General features: G+C 67.1%; 4 protein-coding genes across 4 annotated transcripts; 2 read left to right on the forward strand and 2 right to left on the reverse strand.

The window, feature by feature from the left end:
* H696_04047 (hypothetical protein) lies at nt 1–939 on the forward strand (the record flags this gene model as incomplete). Its single annotated transcript, XM_009497919.1, has 2 exons — nt 1–500; nt 628–939. Coding segments are annotated over 2 exons (761 nt in total), but the record flags the coding sequence as incomplete, so codon positions are not given.
* A 2,061-nt stretch (nt 940–3,000) lies between these two features.
* On the forward strand, nt 3,001–8,935 carry H696_04048 (hypothetical protein). Its single transcript, XM_009497920.1, has 8 exons — nt 3,001–3,075; nt 3,185–3,341; nt 3,426–4,042; nt 4,217–4,455; nt 4,578–5,116; nt 5,314–6,744; nt 6,973–7,688; nt 8,024–8,935. Exons 1-8 carry the CDS (start codon nt 3,064–3,066, stop codon nt 8,900–8,902), a joined length of 4,590 nt encoding a protein of 1,529 aa, XP_009496195.1. The 5' UTR covers nt 3,001–3,063; the 3' UTR covers nt 8,903–8,935.
* Nucleotides 8,936–9,102: 167 nt separating this feature from the next.
* On the reverse strand, nt 9,103–10,990 carry H696_04049 (hypothetical protein). Its single transcript, XM_009497921.1, has 4 exons — nt 10,395–10,990; nt 10,121–10,216; nt 9,566–10,002; nt 9,103–9,427 (listed from the first exon to the last, which is right to left on the reverse strand). Exons 1-4 carry the CDS (start codon nt 10,829–10,831, stop codon nt 9,186–9,188), a joined length of 1,212 nt encoding a protein of 403 aa, XP_009496196.1. The 5' UTR covers nt 10,832–10,990; the 3' UTR covers nt 9,103–9,185.
* A 532-nt stretch (nt 10,991–11,522) lies between these two features.
* On the reverse strand, nt 11,523–12,802 carry H696_04050 (Ras like family, member A). The gene is made up of 3 exons (XM_009497922.1): nt 12,638–12,802; nt 12,289–12,486; nt 11,523–12,109 (listed from the first exon to the last, which is right to left on the reverse strand). Exons 1-3 carry the CDS (start codon nt 12,758–12,760, stop codon nt 11,825–11,827), a joined length of 606 nt encoding a protein of 201 aa, XP_009496197.1. The 5' UTR covers nt 12,761–12,802; the 3' UTR covers nt 11,523–11,824.
* Between the last annotated feature and the right edge of the window lie 73 nt (nt 12,803–12,875).

The following is a 12,875-nucleotide window of genomic DNA, read 5'->3' on the forward strand; positions in this document are numbered from 1 at the left end:
CCATGCCCAGCCCCGACGCGCCCATCACCGTTGGCGTTCTTTTCTACTGCCGCACCGGATGCACCTTCCGCCTGGTGCAGCACCTGTGCGCCGGGATCAATGCCATCCCCGGGGTTCGGGCCCTGCCTGCCCTGGTGTCCGACTCGCGGCGCCTGAAGGAGGAGTACCTGGCACACCAGGACGCCATCATGGCTGCGATCGAGCGGGACCTCGTCGCGTCCGGGGAATTCGCCTATCCCGGAGCCGAGGTCATCCCCTGGAAGTCCATCCCCCTGGTGGATCTGAACTTCCTGTCGCAGGTGGATGCCCTGCTGGTGGGTGGCCCGGTATACGCGGGATCGCTGGCGGCCCCGGTCCACGGCTTCTGGGATTTGCTTGCCCACTCGAACCCCCGCGGCGCGCTGGCCGGCAAGCTGGCGGCCCCCTTCGCCACGGTCAGCTCGGCCCTCGACGGCGGAGAGTCCGCTTGCCTGGACCTCTTCTCCGTGCTGTCTTCCTTTGTGCGTCTGGCCTTCCCGGTCCCTCCCTCCTAGGAGCCATGTGTCTAACACTTGCCGTTCTCTCTCTCTCTCTCCCCCTCTATTTCCTCCCCCCATCTGGATATGATGTCTCCCCGGCCACACACAGGGCATGACCGTCGTGACCCTCGGGTATCTGGACCCGGCCATGTCCTCTGGCAGCACTCTCTCCACGGTCAGCGCCCTGGTGGCGCAGGTTGGGCAGCGTGTCGACCAGCGTGTTTTCTTCCGCGACCTCTCGGTCTCCTGGCAACTGGACGAGTTCACCCAGCGCACGCGCTTGTCCGCCGAGGATGCTCGCGTCGCCTTCAAGACCGGCCAGCTCATGGCCGGCACGGCCAAGCTTTCCCGCCTGGGTGCCAGCGCCTGATCTCCCTGTCCACATGATACCAAGCAACCTGATACACAACCAGAACCAGAACCGATCTGATGCCGAGTCTGGTGGCCAGGCGAGGGCCCACCCAGGCGCGCGGGGGGGGGGGGGGGGGGGGGGGGGGGGCGGAGGGGGTGAAAATGCGTCCTGTGCATGGGCGCCAGTGCGCGCTGGCTCACCCGACCAGGGGTGGGGGGGATGTTCATTTTCGTTCGGTCAGGGCGGCATCCCGCCCCCGGGCGGGCGGGCTGGGGGGGGGGGCGGGGGGGGGGCAGACAGCTGGCTCCTTTCTTTTCGTCTGGGTGGCCGCATAAGTTGGGACCAACTTGGAACGTAAGCCGGCGCGTGCCTGTGTATTTTCTCGCTCTCGCTCTCCTTCTTTCTCCCTGGCTGTCTCTGGGAGCATGGAGCAACAACCGAGGCCGGGCCCGGGCGCCGAGCGGACTGGCAGGCGGCAGCGCCCTCACCGGTTTGCCCGGTGTGCCGGCCGGGGGGAGGGGGGGGGGGTCAGGCATTCGTTCTCCTGGTTGCCGCAATCGACCCCGCTCATTTCGCGGAGCTCGGGTCTCATATGGCTGATTTGTCCGGGCCCCGGCCCCTGTCCTCTTTCGCGCCCCCGGGGCAGGGCGCCGGCGCGCGGACGAGGCACCCGAGGGCGCCTTTCTTGCGTAAGGAGAGGGCCCGGCAGCGCGAGCAACGGGGGCGATGCGGGGCCGGCTCTATTCGCCGGGCGGCGCGTGTGACTGCCGGCGTGTGCCGCGCCCCGGTGTGCGGCCTCCATGTCCCCCCGCCCCCCGGCCCGGAGGCCAGGGTTGCGAGGATGTCGCCTGGCCCGGGGCTGCCCGGGTGCGCGCGGCATCACAACCGGGGAACCCCTCAGGTCACCGGGGGGCATTCCTCCGCTCGCCGGGCGGGGGAGCCGGCGGCCCAGAGGGGGCGGGCGCGGCGCAGTAGTGGGGCGCGGGCGGAGAAACGGCTCTGCCCGCGGCGCGCCGCCCTAGGGGGGGGGGGGTGCGGCGAGCCCGATCGCCCGCACCTGTGCCCGTAGCCAGCCAATCCCCCTGCAGAGCGAACGGCATCGCAGACCTTCGGCCGATGGAATGCTCGGAGGTCATTCACCAGCCGCAAGTATGTGCCCTCGGTCGTGGTATTCGGGGAAGGCAGCGCCTCTTAGCTGGCTGACGCCAGGCAGCGGGGCGCCGCGGGCGGAGGCTCCTCGCCCGGCATGCGCATGCGAGCGATTGGCGTGCGCGTGTGTGCTGGCTGTGGTGTACGGGGCGTGGGGGCCGTGTGTGTGTGTGTGTGTGTGTGTATGTGAGTGTATGCCAGCCCGCGGGCGCCGAAGAAAATGCTGCGGCCGAGGTCCCAAGAGTTGGCAACATCAGTCCGCGGCCTGGTGTGTGTGTGTGTGTATGTGTGTGTGTGTGTGACACCAACCACAGCACCAGCACCGGTGGCGGCATTTCTTCGCGCCGGAGTCGGGCCAGCGGGCAGAGGGCAAACGGGCGCGTTCCCTGCCCTCGCCCTGCCCTCCACCCCACGGCCTGAGCGGCCCGGGGTGCCAGGAAGCCCGGGTACAACTGCCAGGATGAGTTCTATCCCGGCCCCCCGCGCCGGCCGGTTCCGTGACCCTGCTGTTGTGGCGGTGTCCTTTTGTGCGGGGAGCCCGTGGCTGGGTCTGCGGTGCGGAAAGTTCGATGCCCGCAAGTTGACCTGGCGTTGAGGCGGGGGATCGGGGTCCCGGCGGGAGAGCGGATCAGAGGGGCGGCGGGGCCTGTTTTTTTTTGTCGCCGCGGGCGTGTCCGCATGTGCTACGCGCGCGCGCGCGCGCGCGTGTGTGTGTCTGCTCATGGCGATGTGTATGGGTGGCCGGCACGCACACGGGCATATGTCCGGGATGCATGGGGTGCGCGTGTTTGCCGCCCCTCGGGGGTGCCGCGCAGCCCGCGGTCCCCCGGGACCGGGCATTTTTGGCCAACCGCCGTGTCACCGCCGTCGTCCCCGGATTGCTCGTCACCCATGCTTTCCCCCTTCCCTTCAGGTTGGACTTGCCCCCTCCCCCCCCCCCCCGCCCGCCTCTCCTTCATCACCCCTCCCCTCCTCCCCCCCCCCCCTCCCGCCCCCCAGCGATCCCCTCCTGGCACAAATCCCCCTGTCCATGCGCTGGTTGACATGAGCCAGGGTGTACGTGAGCGCGTCCTCGCACATCCCCTTTCGGTGGTCCTCCTGCCCTGTCAAACGCCCGCCCACCTCTGACCGATTGCATCCCCCCCCCCACCCACCTCGCTCCCAGTCCATTACCGTCTACCTGCCTGATGGTACGACGCGGACCACATCCGCGTCCAATTCCAGCACCGTCAAGGATCTCCTCCGCCCGCTGCTGCAGAAGACGCAGTTCGCCTCCTCCGACGAGCATGTCTTCGTCGTGACCAGTCGCTCCGACCCGGAGGGTATGTGCTCCTTCGGTTCCGCCTCCCGACCTGCCTGCCTTGCACCCGACTCACCCCCGGCCCCTCGCCCTGCCCTGCCGCCAGGCAAGCGCCTCCAGGATGACGACCGCCCGCTGATGCTGCAGCACTCCTGGGGCACCGGCAACCCCAGTCGCTCGCGCATTCGCCTGGTCAACCCCCGGGACTATGTGCGGGTCCTGATCCGCGGCATCCCCGAGGCCGGGCCCGACGACACGCCGTACGGCATCTACTCGTCGCTCAACCAGTCGGCCGAGGTCCTGTGTGATCTGGTGGCCAGTGATCTGGGTCTGGCCAAGCGCCGGAAGTATGTCCTGCTGGATGTCTTCGGCGGCATGGAGGAGCGCCAGCTCCAGCGCGACCAGAAGCCCCTGTCCATTGCCCTGTCTCTGTCGGAGAAGCTCGGCCTCGGTGCCTCGGAGTTCCACTTTGTCTTCACCGTTTCCCAGAGCAGCTGGATCTCCAAGTCCCTGGGGCGCCTGGTCGGCACGAACACCGCCAACCCGGCCCCGAGCAACCTGGACGTCGGGTCCCCCACTATCCAGGTGGGCGCGCCCACCCTTCCGGTCGAGTCGCCGACCACCACGGCCCTGGCGGCCATGACCGGTGTCCCGGCCGGCATCGACCTGAATGCCGCCATGCCGGAGCTCTCCGAGCTGGACCAGCAGTTCCTGCGCCTGCTTGTGCGTGTGCCCCCCCCTTGCGCGGACATGGATGGCTCGCCACCCGCCGGGCCACGGGCCGCGGCCCATGTCCGCCCCTTCTCTCGGGTCCCGCGGCCTTCGGCCCGTCTCGCCCCCCCCCCCTCCCTCTGACCCGCCATTGTCCTTCCCCCTTTCCCTCCTTCGCCTCCCCAGGATGAGATCAACATCGTCGATCCGAAGCTCCGCGAGCACATGATGTCCCAGGAGCCCCGGCGCAAGTGGGTCATCATCATGCAAAATCGCCCGGAGTGGACGGCCCGCGATCGGGGCATCACGTCCGGCGCCTCGGCCCCCGGGCTGCCATCCGGCCCGCAGGCCGGCGCCGCGCCGGCCGCCACTCGCATCGACCGCGACAAGAGCCCCACGCACTACATCGACATGCTGGGCAATCGGTACGAAGCACCACGTTTTTCCCCCTGCTCTTGGCATCTTCCCCGATTGCACCCTCCTCACTCTCGTGGGTTTGCCGCCGCCGCCCCCCCCCCTCCCCTCTCGCCCCTCCCTTGGCTTTCAGCAACATTCAGCTCCGCGAGATCGCCAGTCTGCGTGTGCAGCTGAACTGCGCCACGGCCACGTGGATGAGCGAATTCCTGGAGCTCAATGGTATCGGCAGCCTGGAGTCGCTGATGGAGCGCATCCAGAAGCGCATCATCGCCCAGTCTTCGGCCGCTGGGCGCCGGGTTTGCTCGGAGACCGACTCCGATCTGCAGCTGGAGGGCCTGCGCTGTGTGCGCACCCTGATGAACATCGACTCGGCCCGGTCGGACATCCTCAACCGGCCGGCCGTGGTGCTGGCGATTGCCACCTGTCTGGATGCGGAGAACGAGCGCCTGGCCATCCTGGCCTGCGAGCTGCTGGCCGGTATTTGCATGTTGCCTGCCGCCTCGGCCGAGGCGGATGCCCTCTCCGGGCATGCGTTGGTTCTTGATGCGCTGACCGAGCTCCCGTCGCGCATTGGCGAGCCCTACCGTTTCCAGCGTCTGGTCGAGATCGTCGGGTCTTCGCGCCAGGAGTCCAATGAGCTGCGCACCATCGCCATGAGCCTGATCAATGGTGCGTGCCCTCCCTTTGTCCCTCCCTCCCTCTCTCTTCCCTCGCTCTCATCCTGCTTCTTTTGCACGTTTCTGTGGGGCTTCCCCCCCCCCCCCTGCCTCCCCTGCCTCCCCCCCTCCCATACTGACTTCCTCCTCGGGACCTTCCTTTGCTCGACCTCCCCCTGTCCGCCTGCTGTGCCCTTCGCCATCCGATAGCCGTTGTCAACTGCCCGACCGAGCTGGCGCAGCGCCTGCGCCTGCGCGATGAGCTCTCCCGTCGTGGGCTGATGAATGTCCTGCGCATTGCCCAGCTGGATGCCACGTCGGACCTGCGCCAGCAGATCCTCCTCTACATGGAGGAGAGCGAGTCCGACCAGCTGGACGGCGTGACCAATGGCATCAGCGCCTCCTCGCTCAATGACACCGCCGGCAAGACCAGCGAGTCCATGAACACCACCCTGTCGGCGGCGCAGGAGCTCTGCCAGCTGGGCCGGTCGAACCCAAGCATCGAGGTGCACCTGCTGACCATCCTCCGCACCCTGACCACCCTGGCCAAGCAGACCCCCCAGACGACGGCGACTCTGGGCAGTGCGGCAGCCAGCGCGGCGGTCCTGGCCAACAAGGCCATGGCCCAGTCGGCTGCCTCGCTGTCCTGGTCCATCCTGGAGCTCCTGTCGCAGTACCTGTCGCAGCAGTCCCCCGACACCAATCTCGCGGCACCGGATGCCTGGTACAAGTTGTGGTCGTCCTTCCTCAACATCACCGAGGCGGTCTTGCGCATTCCCATCCCGGAGACCATGCGCCCGGATTACCGGCAGAAGGTGGAGAAGTCCGCCGTGGAGGCCATCGCCGCGCTGGATGCCGCCAACAACCAGATCTCCCGCCTGAACAGCGCCATCGAGAGCTTCGACAATGAGCTGGCCTCGCGCGACAGTGAGCTGGCCATTCGCAACCAGGATCTGGCCCTGCGCACGCATGAGCTTGCGATGCGCGACCAGGAGATCATCAACCGCGACCAGGAGATCGCTCGCCTTCAGGGCGTCGTGGAGGCTCAGGCGGTCGAGATCGCCGCCAAGCCGGTGGCCACTGTTGCCGCTCCTGCGGTGGCGGCGGGCCCCTGCGCCAAGTGTGCCGAGGGTGTCCCGGTGCCCGCGGCGCCGGCCCCCATCTACATCCTGCAGCCGGGCATGGATGTCCCTGCCGGGGCCAATGTCGTCTCCCTGCCGCCGGGTGTGGAGCTCCCCACCCGGACCGTGGTGGTGGCCGCCGCCGATGTGCCCGCCGCTGGTGCTGGCGCCGGCGCTGTCGGGGCCGGCAGCAGCGGGTCCATTGCCTCCTCGGGCGGCATGTCGGCCTCGCAGCTGCCCCCGCCGCCGGGGGCCTCCCCTACCACCAGCCGCTTGAGTGTGGCCACTGATGGCTCGCTGCCATCGCCGATTGGTGGCTCTGGCTCGCCGCTGCCCCCGGCTTCGCCGTCGGCTGCGGGCGCCGGTGGCCCGCCGCCGTGCCCGCCGCCTCCGGGTTCGGCCGGTGGCCCGCCGCCGCCGCCCCCTCTGCCGGGCATGGGTGGCCCGCCGCCGCCTCCCCCGCCTCCGGGTGGTCCTGGTGGCCCGCCGCCGCCGCCGCCGCCTCCGGGCATGGGTGCTGGTACGTGGTTCCCCTCTTCCTCCTCGCTGCTCTGTTCTCTCTCTCTCTCTCTCTCTCTTTTCCTCTGCTCTGCTCTGCTCTCTTTTCTTCTCCTCTCTTTTGCTCTCTTTTCTTCTCCTCTCTTTTGCTCTCTTTTCTTCTCCTCTCTTTTTCTCTCTTTTGCTCTCCCCTCCTCTCCCCTCCTCTCCCCTCCCCTCCTGACCATCATGCCCCCCCCCCCCTGCTCAGGCCCCGCTCTGCCGCCCAAGCGCACCATCAAGCCGAATGTCCCCATGCGCCAGATGAACTGGGCCAAGCTGCCTGCCAACAAGATCAAGGATTCCATCTGGAGCGACATCAACGACGAGAAGGTGTCGGTGGATATCAATGTCCTGGAGAGCTTCTTCCAGCGTGACGCGCCCGCCGCCTCGACCAAGACCCGCCTACAGGGGCTGGACGATGTGGCCGACGCGCCGACCAAGCCCAACTCGATCACCCTGATCGACTTCAACCGGGCCAACAACCTGGCCATTTTGCTGTCGCGCTTCAAGATGTCCAACTTCGACATCAAGACCGCGGTCTTGAAGATGGACGAGGAGAAGCTCTCGATCGAGCAGCTGCGCGCCCTGCGGCAGTTCACCCCGACCACCGAGGAGGTGGCCCTCGTGCGCGAGTACGACGGCGATCTGGCCCTGCTGGGCCCGGCCGAGCGGTACTTCCGTGAGATGATCTCCATTTCCAATTTGGAGACCCGCCTAGATGCCATGATCCTCAAGCGCCAGTTCGACAAGCTGATGCTGGACCTCACCCCGGAGGTGGAGTCCATCAACAAGGCCAACAACGAGCTGCTCAAGTCCAAGGTCTTCAAGGAGCTGCTGCAGCATGTGCTGGCCATCGGCAACTACATGAACGGCTCGTCCTTCCGTGGTGGCGCCTACGGTTTCCGCATTGACAGTATCATCAAGGTGCGTGTGTCCGTCGTCCTGGCCAGCAGAGTGCAGCGCCCGGGTTTTTTTTTTTCTTTTTCTGCTGCATGTGGCTGGGCGCCCTCCTCCGGCCCCCGGCCTCCGCCTTCCGCGCCCCTGTCCCCTGTTTCTTTCCGGTTCTCCTTCTCTGACCCTGCTCCCTGATTTCCCTCTGTCCCTCTCTGTCTGTTTTTTTTCTGTTTTTTCTCCCCCCCCCCTCCCCCTGCCTCCCTTTGCCTGTTTGTTTTGCTCTTTCTCTCCCCCCTCTCGCCTCCCTTTGCTTGTTTGTTTTTGTCCTTTCTCTTCCCCTCTCGCCTCTCTTTGCCAAACCCCAGTTCGCCGAGACCAAGGCCACTCCGAACGCCCCGTTCCCCACGCTGCTGCACTACCTGGCGCACTACTTCGACAAGATCGACGAGTCCTTCGTGGACTTCTCCGACACCATGCCCAACCTGGAGCCCGCGTCGCAGACCTCCCTGTCGGGCCTGCAAGCGCAGGTGGCCGAGCTTCGCCAGAACATCAGCCGCGTGGAAAAGATGCTGGAGCAGATGTCCCGCGTGTCCATGGTTGCCGGCGGCGGGTCGGACGACGCCTTTGCCAGTGTCATGTCGGCCTTCATTCGCAGCGCCAGCCCTCAGGTGGCCGAGCTGACCCGCCTGCTGGAGGAGTCGGCTGCCGGGTTTAAGAATGTGCTGAAGAAGTTCGCCGAGGAGGAGCTCAACCAGCCGGAGGACTTCTTCCGGGTGATTGTCAGCTTCTCGCAGGCCCTGCGCCGCGCCCGCAAGGAGAACCAGGAGCAGGAGGCGCAGAAGGAGGCGGATGCCCGCCGCGCGGCCAATGCCGCCAATGCCCTGGCCGCATCGGCCATTGCCCGCCGGAACAAGGCCGCTGGTTCGGCCGAGGGGGGTGCCGGTGCGTCGGCCGGCTTGCCGGCTGTCGGGGGCTTGGCCCCGCCGCCGCCACTGGGCCCGGGCGGCTTGAAGCCCCTGGCTCCGATGTCCCTGTCTGGCGTTCGTGCCGGGGCCAGCCCGGCCTCGCCGGGCCTGGTGCCCAATGCCTCCGGGTCGGATGCCGTGGGCGGCTCGGCCAGCAAGGACTCCGAGTTCGACAACATGCTGCGCGGCCTGCGCGGCGGTGGCTCGGCCTTCCGCCGCCATCGCCAGTCGGTCATGATCCCGCAGTCGCCGCAGACGCCGCAGGCGCCGCAGACGTAGTGTCTCCCTGTTGGGGGGGGGGGGGGCTTGGTGTCCCGCTTTTCGGGCCCCTCCCTCTCTCCCTCTCTCTCTCTCTCTCTCTGTGCCTTTCTGTGTGTCCCCTCCGGCTCTCCTCTCCGTGTTTGCCTTTGGCCCCTCTTCCTCATCTCTTTCCCTCTGCACAGACACACATACGCATACAATATACAACACCTCAAACAACAAGTTGCGCCTGGCGTGCCGGGGAGGAGGAGAGGCCCGCTCGCGGCGTGCGCGTCTATTTTTCTTCGCGACCAGCGGGCTCCTATTTCGGGGAGGACCGCCGCCGGCGGCGGTGGCGCCGAGAGGCGGATGGTGACCGGGATCGGGTCCGAGATCGACCCCGAGCGCGGGACGATCGCTCGCGCGATCGACGTCGTGAGGTCCGGCCTGAGGAGGATCGCCGGGAGGATCGAGCGCGGGTCCGGCGTCGGGCACGCTCCGGCGAGGAGTCTGAGCTACTGCCATCGTCGGACAGTGACGATGATGTCCAGCCGGCCGCCTCGGCTGGGTGCCCCGGCCGCCAGCAGGCAGGCAGACAGGCAGACATGGGCGAGGGGGGGGGGGGGGGGTCATGGTGTGAGGTGCACATGTCACAGGAGGGCGCCAAGCAAACGGGCGGGGCGGAGAGGCTTGCTTCCGTACCTCGCAACAGATCGAAGGCCTGCGGACTGAGGATGAAGGGCCCAAGATCGACGGTGGACTGACGGGTGTCCGGGAGCCGGGGAAAGGGCACGGCGCCCGGGGGCGGCGATCCGGGCCTCTCATCTGAAGGTGGCCTCTCGTCGGAGGTGTCAGCCGAATCATCCTCATCGTCGGCCAGCAGGCTGGCCGCCTTCTCGGCGATGTGTCGCTCGAGGACGCTATCATAGTACAGCTTGGCGTTCGGGTGATTCGGCTGTAGCTGGAGCACGCGCTCAAAGTCGTCCAGCGCTCGTGCAAGGTGGCGGGTATTGGCCAGAGCCGCCCCGCGCGCAACGAGACAGTCCAGGTGTTCGGGATCCAGGTCGAGGGCCGAGTTGTAGCTATTGATGGCCTTGTCGAAGTGGCCGGCACGGGCCTGCTCGATGCCGGCCACCGTGCTGTTGGGTGCGCGCGCGCGTGTGTATGTGTGTGTGTGTGGGGGGGGGGGGGGGGGAGGGGGCGACAAAATGAGAAGGGTGCACTGGCAGCGAGGGCCGAGGCCGAAACAAGACGCACAGCTCGCTGGCCCAGCGCTTCAAGGGCAGGTTATGGCCATGCTGGCGGTCGGCCTGCTGACCGGCGGTGACCGCGCCGGCGAACACATCCGGCACACTTTGGCGGAGGCGCGGGCAATGGGTCCAGGGTCAGGGGATGCGCATTTTCTTCTTGGCAGGGGCCACACAGGAAGGGCGGCAGGGGAGGGAGGGGGGGAGGGAGGGGGGGGGGAGGAGCCGGGCCCGGAAGAAATCCGGCTCGACCGAGGGGACGGGCGAGGAGGAGCGAAATATACCTGCTGTTGGAGAAGATGAACGCCCGGTGTCCGGCATAGGGGCAGCCTGGCCCCAGGCCATACAGCGCATACTCCGGCTGACTAACTAGCCAGGCCTCGATGGGGGCCTGCCCCGGGAGGGGCGGCGGGTCTGTATACGTGTGGGCCTGGTCCACGGCCTCCTGGATGAAGATCTGTCGGACCGGCGGCACAGGCGAGGGAGCCGGCGCACCGCCCGGCCAGCGGGCCGTGGAAAAAGTCCCTGCCAGGGTACGGTCATCGAGGGACAGGCGCAGATCATCGCCCGGCCCGGCCGCGTCCGGGCGGTCCCCAGCCCGGCAAGTGCGCCACAGGAGATCCAATCGGCAGTGGACGCGCCCCTCGATCAGCGAGCAATCCGGCCGGGCCTCGGCCCGGCTCAGTGCCGCAATCACCGCCGGGACGGTCAAGGTGGGCATCTGGCCGTGTGTCCGTAGGTTCGCGCGCTGGCGTGCACGTGCGCCGGGTATACAGCGGCCCGCAGGCAAGGTGGGTAAGGGGGGCGGGGGGAAGGTGGCGCGGGGGCCCGGCGGGGAAGGTTATCGGGGGTGGCGAGGGGTGTTCAGGTGGAATGATCGTCGGGCGGATGGGGCCCATCACCGAGGGGCCACCCTACGGCTTGGGGGCTTTTAGTGGTGCCCGCAAGCTGGGCCGCGAGAGTGGGCATCGGCATTGGCCTGAAACACCAGCTCACGTGGATTGGCCGTTTGGTGCATTCCCCTCCCCCGCCCCCCCCCCATACCACTGGGGATGGCCCGCAGCAAGAGGGGAGACCGGCCTTCATCGGCTTGGGGGCCGGCAAACAGGACCAGAATTTGTCTTCTTTTTTTTCTGACAAGCTTTGGTATATTTCATGAAAAGCCAGACCCCCCTCTGTGTCTGCCTGTCTTCCGAGGCGAGTGCAGTGCGCGGACAGGGGTGCATCGTATGCCGCTACACCGGCAGTGGCGAGAAGATGACAGGGCCGGGCGCGAATACAGGAGTTCCGCCACTGAAGGGAGAAAGAGAGAGAGAGGGGGGGGGCAGGATGCGAAAGAGAAGGAGGAAGGGAGGCACCCCGGACACATTTGGGGCCCGGGGGGCACATAAAGTACAAGGTGAACATCAGCCGGGGGGGGGGGGGGGGAGCCAAATCCCACTGGCTGGACAAGGGCAACCGCAGGGCGACCCCGCCGCCCCCTTTTTGCACTGGTGGATTTGGGGAGGAAGGGACAGGAACGCGAAGCACAGGGCAAATACGGAGGCGGCGACGGCTGTATGCGTGCGCGGGATGGAGAGGGGTCCTTGGCTGGATGCGCGAGTGGGAAGGTATCCGGCGGCAGGCATAGCACAGCTGGCGAGCACACAGGCACCGGCACACCCACGCCCACACGGACAGGCACAGCTGGCGCATGGAGTTCCGCCAGCACCGCCTAGAACAGAAGGCAGCGGGGCTTTTTCCGGCGGATGACATCAGTCACGTAGCGAGCGGCCGCGTGGAAGATCTCATCGACGCCCTTGTTCTCCTTGGCACTGCACTCGAAGAAGCCGGCGGCCCCGATCTTGTTGGCGACGGCCTTCGCTTCGCTGGTGGAGATGGGCTTCTGGTCGCGCGCGGCCAGGCTGGCCACGACCTCCGGGTTGTCCCGGAGGTCGGCCTTCGACAGGACCAGGAAGTAGCCCACGCCGTTGCAGAAGTGCACGACCTCCGGGTGCCACTGCGGGCGGTGAGGCGAAGAGGGGAGGGAGGGGGGGGGGGGAGGGGCGGATTGGCGGAGCAGGGAGCGGCGGCTCGGTCAGCAGGGGTACCCGGCAAAGGAGGCTGGCCATAGGTCAAGAGGTCCGGGGAGGAGCCTCCACATGTAGGCCACGCGGGGGCACAGCAAACGCCGCGCACCTTGTCCACGACGTTGGCCAGGGAGTCAGGCTCATCGACCGAAGCGCAGATGAGCACGATATCCGTCGAGGGGTAGGACAGCGGGCGCAGGCGGTCGTACTCCTCCTGGCCGGCAGTATCCCACATGGACATCTGGACGACACGGTCTTCCAGATGCACCGTGGCAACCCAGCTGTCGAAGACGGTCGGCACGTAGTCCTGTATGGGGAGGGATATATATATATATATATGTGTGTGTGTGTGTGTGTGTGTGTGCGCGCGTGTGTGAGCGTGCGGATGTGCGTGGGCATGGATGTGGAAGTGGACGAGGAGAAGGTCGGCCGAGAGACGGCGCAAGGCGGCGACGCACCTCCGGGAAGGAGCGATGACAGAAGACCGTCAGGAGGCAAGTCTTACCACAGGCACCATCGCCGACAATGACCAACTTGTAGGTCGAGATGGAGGATGCCTTGGTCGTGGTGTCTGTCTCCATTTTCTTCAAAAGTAGTCGGGGAAGAGGAGGGGGGATGGGGGGGGGGGGGGGGGGGGGGGGGGGGTGGGGGGGGGGGGGGGGGGGGGGGGGGGGGGGCAGAGAGAGAGGTATGGCA

This window comes from Fonticula alba, assembly GCF_000388065.1.
Source record: "Fonticula alba strain ATCC 38817 unplaced genomic scaffold supercont2.6, whole genome shotgun sequence".
NCBI lineage: Eukaryota > Rotosphaerida > Fonticulaceae > Fonticula > Fonticula alba.